Genomic DNA, 19,951 nt, shown 5'->3' with positions numbered 1-19,951 from the left:
TCAACGCAAGGTCTTTTCCATGAGACTTGCTGGCGCGATGAAATTTACTTTTCACTTTTTCTATGTACATTATATAAATACATGCATACTTCCTAGTCTACAATGTTGAACTATTCGGTCGTCAACCCAGTCAACTTCGGTCATCGTCTTTCCCTAACTTTCATGCTATGTACATTCTTTTGCCTTCCTTCAACATCTCATTCGGCCATTCCAGCCATTCTTTCCAGTAAGTCCCAAGATGATCTGAAGTTGCCCGAATAAGAAACTCTCCAGAACCGCCCACAGCCCAATAGTCTTTTGCCCAATGCAGCAGAACAGCATAATAAGACAGCAAGACTAGAGCTTCTGGACGTCTTTGTTGAAGGAGTCTGATGTACTCCTGTGACACTCGGACAGGCCATTCCTGAATCGCGATGAGCCTGCGACTTTCATCCGAACGTACAGAATCGAAGAGATACTGCAGAATCTTAACAACGTCTATGTAAACACCCCTCGTTTGTTCATTCATCTCATTTTCATTCAGCCGCTGGAGCAAGCTATCACACTCGTTGCCGTGAAGGACTTGTGTGCCATTCTCCATAGAGTATGCCGGATTGTGGGGAAGGACCTTCTGGATGTGACCATGGAACTTTCCCATGGCTTCCGCGACAATGCCACGAATTCCATGATGAAGCGTCAGACACTGAACGAGCTTGTCGAGCACTGTAGGTATCGAGGTTGCTGCGGCGAAGGCTTCGAACAAGGTCTGTTGACCAAGTAGGAGGCTGAAACAGAAGAGCGCCATGACGTTGTCTTCGTTTACTTGCAACCCGCCGATATCCAGATGCCCTATGGCTCTCGTTTGGAGACCGGTCGCTTGGGTGAGGTACAACGCCGTTGTTTCTTCGTCATTGGCCACTGTGCTCCTGTAGGCGGCGGTGAAGGCCAAGACCTGGTCCATCAAATACGGCGCCTTCAACGCTTCAGAATACGTCAGACGCATCATTGGGCCCATTTCGGACTGCAGGGAGACGAGGAAATCTGTGAGAGCCCCCCTAAAGAAGAGGAGTAGATCGAAGTGGAACAAGCTGAAGCGTTCGGAGAAGAAGTCATCTGACAACTCTGATATATGCAATGACGTAGTCGCGCCATGAGGATCTGGTACTGCTGAGGGCAGTTGTAACTGACGACTGGAGGAAACCGAGGATTGCGGGCTCAGAGCTTGAGGAGTGGACAAATGTGCCGGTGTTTGGGCTGGTGGCGTTGGCAGACTGCTGACCAGCTCTCGGTAAGAGCAATTTCTTCCCGCGGTCTTGCATCTAATACAAATCGGCCGAGACTCATCGCATTTGACCTTTCGTTCTTTGCATTCTTTGCATCCGAGGCGGGACTTTCTATGCTTTGGCATTGTGGATATAATAATACAGGCTCGGGTCTGAGTAAAGCGAACGTTCGTACTACGATGCTCTGCGATTATGGAATCCGGGAGCGAGTGAATGGCCAACTGGGAAAAAAACAGACGAGAAGAAAGTTTAGTGAAATACGTTACCGAGCGTCAGATCGGAAAGTGAAGAGTATGTATGGGCGAGATGGGCACTGGAGACATAAGAGGCGAGGCGAAGAGGGCTTGATATCGGGTATAGCATCGTATTGGCGTATTAGTTCCGAGGTGTGAGGCTGAGGCCAATCGCATTCATCTCAGTCCGACAGGTTATCCACATCGAATTGGCCGCTAGTCAGCTTTATGCTTTGGATCCCTCCAAGCTTAACCGCAGACGGCGCGACTTGTGTCGGGTTATTATGAAAGTGGGAACAGTGATCTCCCGAGACCGATCATTCATGAGATGCAAGCCTCAGGGGTAATTCTGAGCTGCATCGAAGGCATACTCACGTTAAGCTTTCTGCTCTTTGTGAGAATTGAATCATTTGAAGTAAGTGAGTAAGGAGGGAGAGGCAATGAGAGTGAAATAAGAATGAGATACTTTTAGTAAGTCTATACATAAACTAATAATAACCCCCCCTAGTTAAGGTAAAAGTCCCGTATATAATAGTAAGTACTTAGATATTAATAGATCCCGGCTAAATTTAATTAATCGGACTTTTTTTTTTTTTTTAGGGTACTTAGGTTAGAAATATTTTAAAAATAAATTATAGCTAATTAGGGTATTATTACCTAATTAAGGTCCGCTTTATAAAAAATAATTCCGACTTATACCTTTTTTTTACCCTAGCTAAGTTATATCCCTTTTTTTAAATTTTTATATCCCTTTTTCTAAACTTCTACTTTTTATTATAACTTTTATTAAAAAAATTTATTATAAAACTTATTATCGTACTTAAAATTTATTAATAATTAATTAAAAACATTTCTAAATTAATTCTATAATACTTTCTTATTATTATAATAATAATAACTTTAAGTCTTATATTAATAATAAGAGGGGCCGGCCTAAGAATCTCTTTATATTTAAAACTAATAATATAAGTTTTATTTTTATTATTATAATTAAATACGCGATTTATTTACTTATTTTTATAATAATAAGGTTAAGTAATCTTATTACTAAGAGAACTTTATTACTATTACTTAGAAGTTAATAGCCTTTATTTTAATAACTATTACTAATCGTTTTTTAGTATACTTAAAAAGTATTTTAAAAAGGGTTATTATATTAACTCTACGATTTTTTATAAAGGATCCCTCTCTATTATTATTAACCTCGAGGTTATTTATAAATTATTTCTCATTTTATATTAATATTTTTAGCCTTATTAATAGTCTTTTATAGGATATTATACTAAAATAATATTACTTACGAAGGGCTAGGATATACCCTTAAATACCCCCTAAAAGCCTAAGGCTATTATAAATAATAAGGTATTATTTACTATTCTTTTTAAAAAGGACGGTACTATAAATAAAAGTATTTTTAAAATATTTTTAGTTTATAAAACTAACTATTTTTAATAAAATGTTATTTAAATAAAAATAAACGTTAAGCTCGGCCCCGAGAAGAGCTATAAGGTTTATAAATCGTAGGATATTATTAATTATAATAAGTATAACCTATTCTTTAATTAACGCTCTTTTTAATTAGATTTTATAACTTACTCTCTTTTTAATATATATAAGCTAATTTACTTAGTATTTTATAAGTACTATTATTTTAAACTCGTACTAAATAAAGATATTTTTAATACGTTACTTTATTAATATTTATATATTATTATACTTAATATTAATTATTTTTAAAAATCTTTAAGACTTTTAAGTAAATAAGCTAGAATAGTAAGGTAGTTAAGGGTAAGCCGGTTTAGCCTACCCTTACTAATAATTCTAATAATAATAAAATAAATTCCTAAATTAACCCCGCTATTTTTATTTAGATCTTTATTAAGGATATAAATAAGTAAAAAGTATAATTAAAAGTTAAGGGATAATAGGGAATAATTAGTCTAGAGAAGTTTATAAGTAAAGAGTTTATTAAAATAAAAGTATTTTACTTACCTTTTTAAAGTAGTATTATATAAATTAAGAATATTATAGTATTATAAATAAATATTTATAATAAATATATAAATAGAGGTTAAAGCTATAAATACTAAGTAAATAATATATTAATCGTAAACATTTCCTAAAAATTTCCTAAAACTTTCCTAAAAGTTTCTTAAAAAATTCTAAAGAAATTCTAAAAGAAATTCTAAAAGAATTCTAAAAAGTTTCTTAAATATTTCCTTAATATATCTTAAATACTTTTTAAATACTTCTATCTTTCTAATTTCTATAATATTTAGAAATATAAATTAATTAATAAATAATAAAATAATAAATTATTAACTTATTTTAATAAATTATAAGCTTATTATATAATTATATATTTAATATAATTTACTAGTTATTTATAATTATAAAATGAATATTATATAATAATATATATCTTTATTATTATAATAAATAATATATATATATATATAGTCTTATTATATTATTATTATTAATAGTTAATTAATATTATAATTAATAATTATTTAGCTAGTTTTTCTTAATTTATATAAGCCTTAGCGTTATAAGTATTTCATCAAGTAAATAAAGACTTTAAAACTATTTTTAAATAATAATACGTATATTACGAGCCTAAATCCTAACTTATTAGCTTATAGTTTTAATAATATCCTTAACTACTTTAATAAGTTTATAATATAAAAAGGAATTAATATACCGGTATTATAAATTAATATACTAGCGTCGCTCTTATATTAGTATTACTATTTTATTTTTTAATTAGTTTAAAAAAATAGTACCTCTTTATAAAAGTAGTAAAGGTAACTATATTAATATAACTATTCTTATTATCCTCTCTAACTTAAGCTCTAGTTTAAGATTTTTAAAAATAAAAATACTATTTTAACCTATATACTTATTTAGAACTATTATATTACCTATTTAAGATTTATAAATTTTAAATTAGTTAGTAATATAAGCTTTTATAAATCTTAAATAAATAAGGCTTTTTTTATTATATACTCAAAATTTATAAAAAATAAATTATAATAAGATTTACTTAACTACCTCTTTTAATATAATTATAATAATTTATTATTATTATAAACTACTTTTTATTAGCTCTATTTTTTGTAAATACTAAGCTATATTAGCTATTTATTTGTATAATTTCTTATTATCCTCTTTTTATTAAAAACGCTAAACTAGCTCTTTATTTATTACTAAGATAAGCTTAATATCTCATTTTAACTTAGTTAACTTATTTCTTTTATAAACTTAGCTAGCGTCGACTTATTTTTATTTTTAAATAAGTAGCTTTATTTTTTATTACTTATATTTTAGTTATTATAAATAGTACGGGCTTAACTAGCTAATTAACTTTTTTTAAATAAAGCTAATTATAATAAAATAGGCTATATTATATTCTTTAATTTATTATAAAGGGATATAATAATTTTAAAATTAAGGATTTAGTAATATAGATTTAAAAAAAACGTTTTTTAAAAACGCTACTAAGAATATACCTCTTACTTATTAAAAATAGCTAAATTTAATATTTTAAAATAAATCTTATAATAATATAGGATACTTAGCTTAATTAAAATAATATAATTTAAACTATAAAATCCGAAGGGGTTTAAAAATAGCCTCTTATTAAATAGTATTATATTTTTTATAAACTAGTCTTATATCCTAATTAAAGTAAAATATTTTAAAAAAGGTATTATTTAAAGTTTACCTAAGTATTTAAAGCGAGTACTTATATACTCCCGGCTTATAAATACCCCGTTTTTTATATAAGCTTAGTAAAAACGTAGTTCCTAATTACTAATTATATTTTATATAACGTTAATAAGCTAATATAAATAACTAAAACTATTTAAAAAATAACCCTTAATATTATTATTATTTAACTTAGTATTAAAAATAACGCGAGTACTAAAATTTTAGTATTTTTAAATAAAATAACGGGCTTATTATACTCTTAAAAATAAGTATATTATATAGAAGTACTAGAGGATTAAGTATTAGTTATTAAACTCTTTATAAAACTTAGTTTAGGCTTTTTTAAAAATACATTTAGTTTTAGTAAAATAATAAGCTTTTATATTATAAAGACCTTATAATATATATAAAAAGGGAGCTTATTAATAAGTATATTAATATAAACCTTATTCTTATTATTTAGTATAGCTATTATTTATATTAATAACTAATATCCCTCGTTATTAAACCTATTATTATTATTATTATAACTACGGTCCTTAACTTATTTTTATTTAGCTCTAAGTATAATATTAAAGTTAATATAATAAATATAGAGTTATTACTAAATATCCGGGAACTACTCGTTTAGTATAGCTTTTATTTATTTATTATAATTTATAATAATAATAATAGGGTAACGGACTAAGTATTAGTTTATAAATTAGTAAATACTTATTAAAAAAAACTAAAAACCCTTTAGTCTCTCGTTATTAATAAGGCTAAACGCGGTATTATAAATAGATTTAAAATAGGTTTACTCAATAATTTAAAAAAAAGGGAGCTTAAAACGATTAGTATTATAAATATTATTAAAGCTAATTACCTTAGGGAATCGCTTCTATATTTACAAATAATAAAAAAAGGTCTAAATAAGACTAATAAAGCGGTTTAGCTCGTTATTTACTTATTTTATTATATATAAGATATCTTACTTATTAAATAGCTTAATTAACGCCATAGTTAGCAAGTATTTAGCTAGTTTCTTTTTAGTTTATACGAGCTTTAGTATTATTAATATCTCGCTAAGTAAATAAGAACTTTAAAAATTACTTTTAAATAATAATACGTATGTTACGAGCCCAAATTTTAACTCGTTAGCTTATAATTTTAATAATATCCTTAACTATTTTAATAAGCTTATAATATAAAAAGTACGTAAAGGTTTTAAAATTAGGGCTATAATTATACTAATTATACTAAGGGTTTAAATAATAACATAATAACTACTTATCCTCTTCTTAAGCTTCGGTAATAACTTATTATTTATAATTATATTTATAAAACTTATATTTTTAAATACTAGCGCCTTATATAAGCCTAGGCTTACTAAAACGATTATATTAAAAAGTATATTAAATAATTTAGCCTCGAGCTTTATACTTATTTTACTTTATAATACCAAATTTATTCACTCTTATAAAGTTATTAACTTAATTAAAGAGGGTATTATAAATTTACTTTAAATTACTAAGAATTAATAAGTTTAAAATTTCGGTTATAAAAAGAGAGGAAGATTAATTATTTAGAATATAATAAAAAACTATAATTTAGAAAAACGCTTTATTTTAAATAAAAAGTAGTTATAAGAGTAAATAGGGTAATAAGTTAACTTAGGGACCCTATATTTATTATTATTAATAAATATATTCTTACTATTAAAGTAGTACTATTGTTAATTATTAATTAATTTTAATAACTTATTTAATAAGTTAAAGAGTATTATTCAACTACTCTATTATAAAATAGGAGGGTTATTAAGACTATTTACTAAAGAAAGAGGGGTTATATTTTAAAAAAAGTCGTAAGAGGGTAATTTATTAAGTTTTTATTATTTCCTTGGGAAAATAGTAAATAAAATATAATATAAGTTCTATATTAAAATAATCGTTTATAAGAAGTTACGTATTTTATAATATATTAACTAAGAGCTCGGTAATAAGGTCGTACTATTTTTTAAAATTATTAACTTTATAAAATTAGCTAATATTAGGGCGGCTACTTTTTAAAAAAGGAGATAATAATAATTAGCTAAATAATAATAAGAGGTCGTAATTAATTAATAGTTATTTTTATAAAAAGGGAAGTCTCTTAGTAAGGATATTATTTTAAAATTAGCCTTAGGGAACGTTTCTAATTCTAATTATAAAAGCTATTATAAATAAATATTATAAATTAAATTTTGAGGCTTTATAATATAACCTAAGTATAAAGAGAGTAAAGGAATAAAGGCTTAAGATACTTTATAAATATTTAATAAAATCTAACTATATTAATAATTGTTTTTTAAATTAATTAAAAAGTAAAATAGTAACGCTAATATAAGAGCGACGCTAGTATATTAATTTATAACGCCGGTATATTAATTCCTATATAAAAAGTATATAAAGTTTACTAAGATAGTATAAGTATTTACTAATACCGTATATTAATACCGTATAGTTAATATTAAGAACCGCCCGAGTAGCTAATAAAAATAGAATATAAAAAATAAATAAAAAGTATATAAAAGCTTTAAAACTAGGGCTATAATTATATTAATTATATTTAAAGTTTAAATAATAACGTAATAGCTACTTATTCTCTTTTTAAACTTTAATAATAACTATTATAATTTAATATATATAACTAAGACTAAGAACCGCTCTATAAACTTATAATAGCTATAGTATATTATATATATTAAAATATAAGAATATAAAATAACTCCTATAAAATAAAAGAATTATAAATAAGTTATATATAAATAAGAAGTAGTAATTACGTAATAAAGTAATTATTATAATTACTTTAAGTAATTGCTTATTAGTATTTATTGAGTAATTACTTAATAAATAAAAGTAATTATTAATAAAGAATATATTTATAAGCGGACTTATATATAATATAAACTTAAGCTAGGCTTAAGAATAGACTTTTTATAGCTTTTTTAATAATTAACTTAATATTAAACTTTATAATTATTTTTAACTATTCTTATTAAGAACCCTTTTTAATAAGATTATAATTAATTACTAAAGCCTTACTTATTTTATAACTTATAAATATAGTTTTAAAAAAGCTATTTATAATTATAATACTACTTATTTAGTACTCGTAACCTTAACTTTTATTAATATACTTACTACGACTAGTTAGTTATAATAATAACTTATTATTTATAACCGTATTTATAAAACTTATATTATTAAATACTAATATTTTATATAAGCCTAAGCTTATTAAACTAATTATATTAAAAGTATATTAAATAATTCGGCCTTATGCTTTATATTTATTATATTTTATAATATTAAATTTATTAACTCTTATATAGTGGTTTTTTTCTAACTTTATACGTATAAAAGATTAATTTTAACGGGATTACGCTTTAAAAAAGAATTATATAATACGGTATATTTTTTAACTATATAATATACGTAATATACCCTAAGTACGCGCTTAACGTAATATAATAATTTTAATACGAAAACTATTATATAATTTAGGATAAGTAAGCTACCCTTTTTAACTACTTATTAATAATAAGCTAAGTAATATATTTATATAATAGCGCTAATTAAAAAAGTTAATAATAGAAATTAGTCATAATAGTTAATTATAATAATCGGCTATAATAGTTAAAAGTAGCTTTTTTTAACTATAAAGGTTCTAAACTTTAATAATAACGTAGAGGTTTTTTAAAAAAGGGCTAAATAGGCTAATATTTATTATTTTTTAGAGCTTATAAAGATTTTTTTTTATTCTTATTATTTTTAATATTACCTAAAGCTACTCTCTATTTAAACTAAATAGATTTACTAAGTAACTTTATTAAATAAACTTATTAATATATAAATTATTATTTAAATAGCTAGTTAAATAACTAATTAAGAAGTTAGCTAGTTAAAATATTATTTTAATGAGAGTTTCTTAGTATATAGTTAGTAATTAGTAAGTTAAAAATACTTATTAATAAGTCTACTTTTCTTAAGCTAAGCGCCCTTAGTTAGCTTAATATTATAACTATTATAATTAATATAAGTATATTTAAAAATTAATAAAGTACTTTTTAATAATATAAAATTTAGCTAGGTAATAGTATATATATTATAAATAGCTAGGCTAATACGGATATTAAGATTTAGTATATTAACGTTAGCTTAAAAATTATACTTTATAGAGCTAAAAATCCCTATAATATAAGCTATATTATAAATATAAGGGAATATATAAAGGGCCCCTTAACCCTTAATAAAAAGGAATATATAATATAGGATTTAATTATTTATATAAGCTAATACTAAGAGGTTTTATATATATTAAAATAAGTATAGCTCGCTTTTTAAATAAGTAAGAAAAGGTTAAGAGTTATTAATAAAAAGAAAATAACGGTCGAGTTAGTTAATTTCAATTAATAATTAAGTATAGAGCGTAATATATTTAATTTTCTTTAATACGTAATATATAGTACGGCCCTAGTAAATTACTCTATTAGGGGGTTATTAACTTTTATAAAGTTATTAACTTAGTTGAAAAGGGTATTATAAATTTATTTTAAATTACTAAAAATTAGTAAGTTTAGGATTTAAGTTATAAAAAAAAAAGATTAATTATTTAAAATATAATAAGAGGTTATAAATTAAAAAAACGCTTTGCTTTAAATAAAAAATAACTATAAAAGTAAATAAGGTAATAAGTTAATTTAAAGATATTATTTATTAAGTTATTATATATATAGCGATCGTTAGGTTTATAAAACTAATTAATATTAATATAGCTTTTATTTAAAATAAAAAATAATAATATATTATTATTATTAAAGCGTTAGTGTTTTATAAAATAGTTTTAATTATTTAAGTTATTAAATTAAGCTTAGTAATATAAGCTCGGTATGTAAGCTATAAAAAAAGCTATTTTATAATATATAAACTAATATAATTTAAAAGAAAAAGAGGATATAAAACGTATTAAATTAATAATAGCTTCGTAATAAAGCTTTTTTAAAGTATAATTATATAAAAAGAATTGTAAAAAAAGATAAGTATTTTAAAAGAAAAGTAGTAAAATCTAAGTATATTAGTAATAGATTTTTAAATTAATTAAAAATAAGAAATATTATACGTCCTTAAGAGCTATACGTCCGTATTATTTCGTTATATATCCCTATTAATTCTTATTAATAATAAATTTTTAGACTTATTAAAAATAAAAAATATTATATATCCCTAAAAGCTATATATCCGTATTAATTCGTTGTACGTCCTTATTAATTCCTATTATAAATATAAAAAAATATATAAAAGGTCCCTTTATTTTTAATAAAAAAAATATATAATATAAACTTTAGTTACTTATATAAGTTAATATTAAAAGGTTTTATATATTAAAATAAGTATAACTCGCTTTTTAAATAAGTAATAAAAAGTAAGGAGTTGTTTTAATTAGGAGTTTAGTATAAAACGTAATATATTTAGCTTTTTTAATACGTAATATATAATACGGCCCTAACGGATTACTTTATTGAAAGAATAATTTCTCTTATTATTAATACTTAAAAAAACCTATAAAACATTCTTATTTATAATTTAATAAAATATTATAAATATTAATTTATATTTTATTCTAATATTATAAAAGAAATATTTTAAATTATTTAAATAAAAATAAAGTTAAAAAAGAAATAAATATAAAAATATTTTAAGAGCTTTTATTTTATTAGCTTATTTCCTACTCTTATTTTTATTAATTAAGTACTATTTTTATTTTTATTACCCTATTTAAATAATCTTATTTTATAATAAACTTACGCTCTTTATGGGCCTAGTTTATTAAAAACTTATGCTTTTTATATTCTTATTTAAACTTAAACTCCTATTCCTTTCGTTCTTTATCCTCTTAAATCTTATTAACCCTTACTTATTATTTTTTAAATATAAAATAATTTATATTTATTTATATTTATAATTAAGTAGCTTATTTTTATAAACTACTATAAAATATTAAGGAACTCGGGGGGTTTTAATATTTATTTAATAAAAAAGGTACTTTAAAAAATAAAATACTTATTCTATATTAAGACTAAGTATTATTAAAATTATTATAATTATTAAAACTAAAATTATTAAAGTTCTTACTTTAAGAACTACTTTATTAATTAATAACTAAATCCTTACGAGTTCTTTATTAAGTACGAAATAGTTCTTTAGTATTAGGTTATAAACTCTTAGCCCGATCTCTTACTTTTCTTTTTAATTTAATAGTCAATAAGTATTTATTAAAACGTATTTTAAATATATTTTAATATTATATTAAATATTAAAAACGGCTTATAATATTAACATTTTAATATAAAGTTATAATATACTTATAACGCGTTATAAAATCCCGTAATATTAAATTTTAATTTTAGTTACGAGTATTATTAAAGTTAACTAATACTTATAATAGCTAATTATTAATATATACTTATTAATTATAATAAATAAAAGGAGATACTAGCTAGTTTAAATATAAAAAACTAAATAAAAGATCTCGATTATATTTATATTATTAAGTATTAAAAGCTAGTCTTTTAAAAAAACCTTAGTTATCTTATTATAAAACCTAATTATAATATATAGTTCTCGTTTATACTTTACTTAGTTAATATATTATAAAAAGTTTTTTATAAAATAATAAATTATTATTAATTAGGTAAAGTATTAATAAGAAATATTTTAAAAACATTTTAAAAACGTTTTCCCCTTTCGAAATATTTCTAAAATATTTCTATTATAAGCTATATATAATAAAATATAATACTTACAATAATTTATATTATATAGCTCGTTATAATTAAATACTATTTCATATTTTAAGAAAGATATTAATATATTATAAGTAAAGTCTATATTATAAAAATAATTTTTACTTAGGAGTTCTTTAATACCTCTTTTAAAATATACGTAATATAAATATATATAGTTTTAAACTTATATAAGCTATGTTTATTAAGGGTTAAACCTTTTAATAAAATATCTACTTAAGCCCTTAATTATTATATTTACTTAATTTAAAATAACTTTAAAAAGGCTAGTTTTATAAATATATTTCTATTAGACCTAAACTTAATATTTTTATTTTAAAATATTAAACATAGCTCGAAATATATAGTAATATATATTTATAGTTTTAGTATTTATATAAACCCGTATAAGAAGTAGAGCTTTATAAATAATATATTAATAATTTTAAAATAAAGGTTAAGAAATATTTTAAAAATATTTCTAATATTATAATATACCTTTTTCGCTATTCTAGCTATACTAGCCCTAGATAATTTCTCGCTAACCTATACCCTTTATATATTTATAGTTTATATTAATTATAAATAACTTTATATTATCGAACTTTTATTATTCTATTTATTTTTAAAAAAAGTAGATAACTATATAATTAGTATTAAATTAGTACGTATACTAAATATACTATATACTTATTATAATATTAAAATAGCAATTTTTTATATTTATAAAATAACTTATATATATTCGCTTATTTACTTCTCTTTATTATTATAATATAAAAACTAAAGTTTAATTTCCCTTAAAAAATAGAAAAGTCTATTATTTATAAATAATATATTATAAAAAGTCTATTTTTATAAGGCTTTAATAAATATTTATAATTATTTACCCCTTATTCTTAGCTAGGAATTCTTAAAGTTAAGGAGATTAAAGAAAGGCGTTTAGACTCGTACTTAGTTTATTAATCCTCTAAAGAACTTAAAAAATACTTTAAATAATAGTTTTTAAAGTTTTATTTAATAATAATAGAGGATAGTTATATTTATTATGAGACGTTAAGATAATAAATAATATTATTTTAATATTTTTTAAAATAAAATATTAATATTTAATAAAATACTTTATTATTTTAAGTTTAAATGGTAGTTTAAAATAAGTTTTATTTAGTTAATAATAACTTAGCCTTATTTTTAATAAAATATTTAATAAACTTATTATAAATAGGACGTTTTTAATAATTCGATATAAATATATAATATTCTTAACCCCTTTTCTTTATAAATTACGTATCCATTTTATTTATAACTATTTCAATATATTATATATAATATTTCTAATTTAATAAAATTAGATAAAAGTAATAATTTATAAGTCTTTATAAAAAATACGAATTTCGGTATACTAAAATCTATTACTAAAGACTAATAAGCTCTTATTAAGTTTTTTCTAAGTTATTTATATTATTTGATTAAGTAATCTTATATATATACTATATTATATCTTCTTTAGTTTAAAGAAATATATCGTATTCTATTTTTAATATATAACGCCTTTTTTAAATTTAGCGTATACGGTATAAATAGTACTTTATTTATAAAAAAAACGATTAAAAATATTTTCGAAACGTTTCTAAAACGTTTTTAAAATGTTTTTTAAATAACCGGACTTACTTAATAATCTTTTTTATAATATTAAATATCTTAACTCTATTTCGTAATATATTATACTTTTTAATAAGGTTTTTTAAAATAATTATATAATAAAAGTCGTTATAGGGTATATATAAATAGGCTTTATTACTTTAATAAGTATAATAGTATCGCGTTATAAGTATATTTTTTAAAATAATACTAATTATTAGAAAATTAATAATACCTTATTAAGTATTATATTAAATTTACTATTCTTTAATAATTCCTAATATTAAGAAATAAAAAGTTAAATATACTATATCCTATAGCCGCTCGATTTCTTTTATAAATAAGGCTTTAGTTAAAATAATAAGTATAACTTTATTATTAATAATTAGAGGAAACTTAAGTATACTAGCCGCATATTAAAACTATTATATTATAATAATACCTTAGTTATTTTAAGTTTTAGTACGGATATTTAAGCTATTAAAAATAATAATATAATTATTAGAATTATTATTTATAACCTAAGTATTATATTAATATTTAGTATAGAGGTTTAATTTATATAATACTTACTTATTTAATTAACTTTTTATAAATAAGAGCTCGATATTTATAAAAATTAAGATATAAAATAAATACGCTCTTATAATCTAAATTTTTTTAAATATTTTATAATAAATTAAATTCGCTTTACTAAGGTAAAAGTATTAAAATAATAATATTATTATATATAATAAATAAGTTTTATAAAGATAATTTTATAAAGTCGGTTATAATAAGCGAATTTTAATATAATTAAGAAGAGATATAATTAAAAAACATTTCTAAGATAATTTAATAAAGCGTAAAGTAGTATATTCCCTTATTATATAAAACTCATAATATTTAAACTAGCGGTAAAGCGATTATATAGTAAAATATTTCTAGCCCCTAATTAGTTAGAAATTTACCTAGGGATCTATTAATAACTAAGTACCTACTATTATACACGGAACTCTTACCTTAACTAGGGGGGGTTATTATTAGTTTATCGAATCACTCCTTTTAGTCTGTGCATGGCCAGATACCTCTAGGCCTATCCAGGACTAGCGTGATCAAGAGACCCCACCTACCGGTGTTCAGCCGAGTGGCCCCGCCTCTCCGCGCCGCGTCCCGCAGCCTTGCAGCTCGCAGGAAAATTTCTTGACAAGAGCTTCTGCTGTAGGCGGGCGCAAAAACTCCACCTGCATTGTACGGACGATGAGAACGTCCGCCACCTCGACTCGAACATGGCGACCGACGATGCTCCTCAACCGGCCGGCGGTGCTCCCGCGAGGCAACCTGCCGACCTCCCGACTGGCGACAAGCCGTCAATTTCATCAGAGTCCCGCGCAGATGGCTCAGCCCAGCCCGGTGCTGCAGTGGAAAAATCACAGGAGGGCCGACGCGGCGACAGGCGCGACGACAACAGGCGAGGCGGCAAGTCGCGCGGACCGAAGCGGAAGCACGACGTCGGCCGGTCGGCGTGGAGGTAAGCTCTGTCCTTTTCAATTGACTTGTTATTTGTGTTTGCAACTGGCGCCAATGATGTCTAACCAGGGAATAGCCGTGAGGCCACCGACAAGCGCGGACGCAATGCCGAGTACCAAGAATTCAAGCGCAGAAAGGTAGACAAGGACGGCAACCCTGAGACCACCGAAAACCCTTTCACCGCCGAAGAGATCGCCGCCGAGGGTCGCAAGCCGAAGCGAAAGGTGGCCGTCATGGTCGGATACTCAGGCACGGGCTACAAGGGCATGCAGATTAACAATGAGGAAAAGACAATCGAGGGAGACTTGTTCAAAGCCTTTGTTGCTGCTGGAGCCATCTCAAAGGCCAATGCCGATGACCACAAGAAGTCGAGTCTCGTCCGATGCGCGAGAACCGACAAAGGCGTCCACGCTGCTGGCAACGTCATCAGCTTGAAGCTCATTATCGAAGACGAGGACATTGTCGAGAAAATCAACGCTGCTCTCCCCGACCAGATCCGTGTCTGGGGTATCCAGCGTACCAACAACTCCTTCAGCTGCTACCAAACCTGCGACTCGAGATGGTACGAGTACCTCATGCCGACATACTGCCTACTGCCCCCTCATCCCGACAGCTGGCTGTGGAAGCAGCTGGTTGAGGCCGCGAAGGAGAAGGGCTACTACGAGGAGTTCTCAAAGAAGCTGGCCGATGTCGAGGGATACTGGAGAAAGGTTGACGAGGAGGACATCAAGCCGATCCTCGACAAGCTCGATCCCGAGACCATGGCCAAGGTGATGGAGCGAATCCACGCCGACGAGGATGCGACCGCACAGGCAGACGAGGCCAAGTCCGCCCCCGAGACGAAGACTGAGGAGACACCAGCCGAGCCCGCCACCATCGAGGAGAACAAGGCCCACGCAGAGGTCCCCGAAGGAAGCGTCAAGCCCAGAAACCGCGACCTCACCCCCCTTGACTTTGCCCTGCGCGACATCAAGGCCGCTTACATTGCAGCCAAGAGACGTTACCGTGTTACCCCCGAGCGCCTCGCTCAGCTTCAGGAGGCCCTCAACATGTACTGCGGCACAATCAACTTCCACAACTACACCGTCCAGAAGAGCTTCAAGGACCCGTCAGCCAAGCGCCACATCAAGTCCTTCAAGGTCAACATGCAGCCGATTCAGATTCGCGACACCGAGTGGGTCTCCACCAAGGTCCACGGACAAAGTTTCATGATGCACCAGATCCGCAAGATGGTCGGCATGGCTTCCCTCGTCGTCCGTTGCGCCACCCCACTGGAGCGCATCAAGGAGAGTTACGGTCCCACGAGGATCGCGATTCCCAAGGCTCCTGGTCTGGGTCTTCTTTTGGAGCGACCCGTGTTCGATGCCTACAACAAGCGGGCGGCAGATAACTTTGGCAAGGAGACGATCGACTTTACGAAGTATGATGAGAAATTGCAGGCCTTCAAGGATAAGCAGATCTACCAGCGCATCTTTGAGGTTGAAGAGCAGGAGAACACGTATGGGATACCCTATCCTTTCTATTTAATACACTTACTGATCATGTCTCCAGCTTCCACATCTTCTTCCAGCAGGTAGATAACTTCAAGTCCGACTATTTCCTGTGGCTCACGGCTGGCGGCATCGAGGCTGGTGGGGTTCGAACCGGAAAGGAAGAGAAGGGAAGCAAGACCCTCGAGTCGGCGCTTGGTGACGAAGACGAGAACCCTGTCAACGGTGACGGTTAAGTCAGCCAAATCAGGCGCTAGAGTTGCTGGATGTGGAGGATCAGGGTTGACAGCGCAGCGGAGACTGCTTATAAAAATGATACGATAGAACCAAAAAAGCATAAAATTCCCTTTTCCGTCCTCTGTATACGGGTATCAGCGTTGCGTGTTCAGAGATACGTCGTCCTCATCTCGAGGACCCCAAGCCCAAGCGCCAAAGCATGCAAATCGTAGTTTTCGCCATTCTCCCTCCGACTTCCCAAGTCAATCCACTCCCGTACCTACGCAGCACCACCAGCCCCATTCGGAGCCGTCGGAGCAGCAGGTGGGGGAGCAGCAGCAGCAGCCGCAGCAGCACCCTCTCCAGCTGCACCATCCGCGCGACCCATCGGCACCCATTTGCCCCCTGCCGCGGCTGCAAGACCAGCGAACCGCGTCTCCTGGATGGCGTTGAGGAGCTCCGCGCACCGGACCACGTCGGCCTGGAGCTTGTCTGCCTGAATGCGAGCGTCGCCTTCTCCCTGTCCTAGCTTGCCGAACAGCCAGAGCTCTTTGAGGCGGCGGCTGAGTGCGAGGAGGTCTTTGATTGATGCGTGCTGCGGTCTCATGGTCAGCCGGGTGTTGTGTTCATTCTCCAAGGTGAAAGGTGGGCGCAATTGGCAGTGTGCGTCTGGATTTCAGGAGAATTTGGGGATAGAGTGGTCAGTGGTGGCATACCAGTCCTTCAAATTCCATTTGCATCGACATGCCCGTCACAGCGACCGTCTGCGGCTCAACGTTCTTACGCTCTCCTTCAGCTTGGATCGTCGCGAGCATTGTGAGCATCCGGAAGCGGGAGAGGACGTCGGCAATGAGCCGATTATGCGTGTCCAGCAGGTTCGATGAGTCTCGTGAGGTGTCCATGGTGCCGGATTTTTATGGTGTCGATACTTGCAAGAGGGAGTTTGTGAGGATGGCGGCGTTGGAGGTGAGGTGAGAGGTCAGAGCTCCTGCTGAATCTTGAATTCCTGGTGGGGCGGTATGGTGGGGGTTCCTCGGTGTACTGTGACCTCTAGGGCCTTACCGAGTCTTTACACCGAAACCGTCGGTGAGCGACAAAAAGCACTCTTGATCGCATGACAAGGAGCCAGCAATCAGTATGTACGCTAAAACAGTTGAATGAACATAAAATACAGTCTCACTGTTGAAGTATTCAATGATAGTTGAAGAAATCGATCTAACCCTAAGTCAAAGGAGCCGTTCCAAACAGTGAGCTTTGGCTGCCGCCAACGTTCTTTGTCGAACAACACTTTGTATGTTAACAAGGGCTGCCGGGTCAAGTTCACGACCTGGCGCGTCATTTTCTTGACGTATTACAGAGGTCTTCATCCCCCGAGTGACTGATTATAAAATGTGTGTGTTCGCAGGCCGGAATTCCTTCTCATCAACTCATTTCCCACCTATATTTCAAGCTCGACTCAGATACAACACTTTAAGCTGAAAGCAAATCATTCAAGTGAGCAATATTACCTTCCAACACTCCAAAAACCCAACATGACTACTTATACCATCAACCCCAACGGTCTGTTCCCAGACTCATATGTCCTCGGGGGCATGCCTGAGCTCGGCGAGGATACCGACGATACCAAGGTCCAGGTACAAGTCCTTCAGAATAACATGATCTTTTGCGCCTTCCTGTTGAATTTCAAAGGAAGTCAACCTCCACCTGGGATTCCCCGTCAGTTGTTTGTACGGATCCAAAAGTACGAAAAGAATGAATCTCCCCTGGCAACTGCTGCAATCACGAACCTAGCCCGAACCGTCCTTCCTTCGCTGGTTCCGAAGGTCTGGGGTTCTGGATACAGTTGGATGAAAGACGGTACGAAGGTTTCTTATGTCCTTTCTCAATGGTACCCGGATGCCTGTCCACTGGAAACAGTCTGGGATGACTTGGACGTCGAAAATCGAGGAGAAATTGTCGGAGATTTATTCGAGGCAGTGTCCAAGTTGTGCAGCCTCTCCTTGCAGAAGCTGACATTCGAGCAATGGCAATTATTGCGGAACACCCCATTCGAAACAAAGAAGACGGAGCTCTCCATCCTGGTCGGCGGTTCGCCTTACGGATATCATACCGACTTTGCTTCCCTAATGCGCCGTAACCTCTGCCCCCGAAACGCCGATTGCGCGGTGAACGGAAGGACTGATGGGACTTTGGTCGTGAGTGTGCATGCGCCCGAAGCGGAACACTTTGGGTTCGCTGAAACAGACTTGGATCTGCTAACTCAAAGCTCAGTCTTGTGCCACAACGACTTGGAGCCCCACAACCTACTTGTTAAGAAGGTCTATACCGAGCGCGGTGATGAGTACAGGCTTGTGGCCATACTCAACTGGGATCAAGCAGGCTTCGTTCCCTTTGCCTTTGAGGTTGCTCGAAAAGATCTACATCTGGGCTTGCGGAACTTCAACTGGAGCTGGTACGATATGTATCGGCAACTTGCTGGCCATCAACTTTTCGACACTCCAGGTCGTCCGATTTGGTCAAAGCTGATCCGGTGCCTGATGGCTGTTCATTCTTCCTCCCAGGCTAAGATTACTGAGATATCTACTTCGGACGGCACGGCGCAGATGTTGTGGCTGGAGAGTGAAGGTCTCACGTTCTCCACTCTTGTTGAAGAAGGGTGGGTGAAGCTGCGCTCTTTTGTCAAATTCCCGTCCGATGACGAGCAGGATATTTGGGATCCTTAGGAGTGCCATAGCTCACCTGCAAGATTGTGGGGCTATTAGATGTGCCTTATAAGAACACAACCTCAAAATATAAATGCATTTGATCTTGATTGAAGTGTGAATGCTTTCTTCCTCAACATGTTACCAGAAGATAATGTGGAACTAAAAGAACCTCGGAAGTTTGGTCCCAGTGACTGATGTGGCTGCATGAGTGTCGCTATGGTCAGAACGAAGAATCCATCAGAGCATCTAAATAGTCACTAAATCTTCTGAGATGATCTTATAAGAGGCCTGTGAGTCTAAACTTCAACTGAAATTGAGGTATCTGAGTTTTCATACTGGAGTCGAGCATATATGCTCAAGGGGCAGCGGAGAGCCG

The 19,951-nt window shown here is 30.2% G+C and overlaps 4 protein-coding genes across 4 annotated transcripts; 2 read left to right on the top strand and 2 right to left on the bottom strand.

The window, feature by feature from the left end:
* Positions 1–160: 160 nt before the first annotated feature.
* Positions 161–1,387, bottom strand: CLUP02_04362 (Upc2 protein; the record flags this gene model as incomplete). Its single annotated transcript, XM_049283375.1, has 1 exon — positions 161–1,387. One exon carries the CDS (start codon positions 1,385–1,387, stop codon positions 161–163), a length of 1,227 nt encoding a protein of 408 aa, XP_049140518.1.
* A 13,536-nt stretch (positions 1,388–14,923) lies between these two features.
* On the top strand, positions 14,924–16,890 carry CLUP02_04361 (tRNA pseudouridine synthase A; the record flags this gene model as incomplete). The annotated part of the gene is made up of 3 exons (XM_049283374.1): positions 14,924–15,165; positions 15,241–16,662; positions 16,716–16,890. 3 exons carry the CDS (start codon positions 14,924–14,926, stop codon positions 16,888–16,890), a joined length of 1,839 nt encoding a protein of 612 aa, XP_049140517.1.
* Positions 16,891–17,150: 260 nt separating this feature from the next.
* On the bottom strand, positions 17,151–17,772 carry CLUP02_04360 (uncharacterized protein; the record flags this gene model as incomplete). The annotated part of the gene is made up of 2 exons (XM_049283373.1): positions 17,151–17,465; positions 17,587–17,772. 2 exons carry the CDS (start codon positions 17,770–17,772, stop codon positions 17,151–17,153), a joined length of 501 nt encoding a protein of 166 aa, XP_049140516.1.
* Positions 17,773–18,402: 630 nt separating this feature from the next.
* Positions 18,403–19,593, top strand: CLUP02_04359 (uncharacterized protein; the record flags this gene model as incomplete). The annotated part of the gene is made up of 1 exon (XM_049283372.1): positions 18,403–19,593. The coding sequence occupies one exon, from the start codon at positions 18,403–18,405 to the stop codon at positions 19,591–19,593; it is 1,191 nt and encodes a 396-aa protein (XP_049140515.1).
* Between the last annotated feature and the right edge of the window lie 358 nt (positions 19,594–19,951).

The sequence above is a fragment of the Colletotrichum lupini genome, chromosome 2 (genome assembly GCF_023278565.1).
Source record: "Colletotrichum lupini chromosome 2, complete sequence".
Taxonomy (NCBI): domain Eukaryota; kingdom Fungi; phylum Ascomycota; class Sordariomycetes; order Glomerellales; family Glomerellaceae; genus Colletotrichum; species Colletotrichum lupini.
The sequence above is the reverse complement of the archived record's forward strand: the minus strand, read 5'-3'. Positions and strand labels throughout refer to the sequence as shown.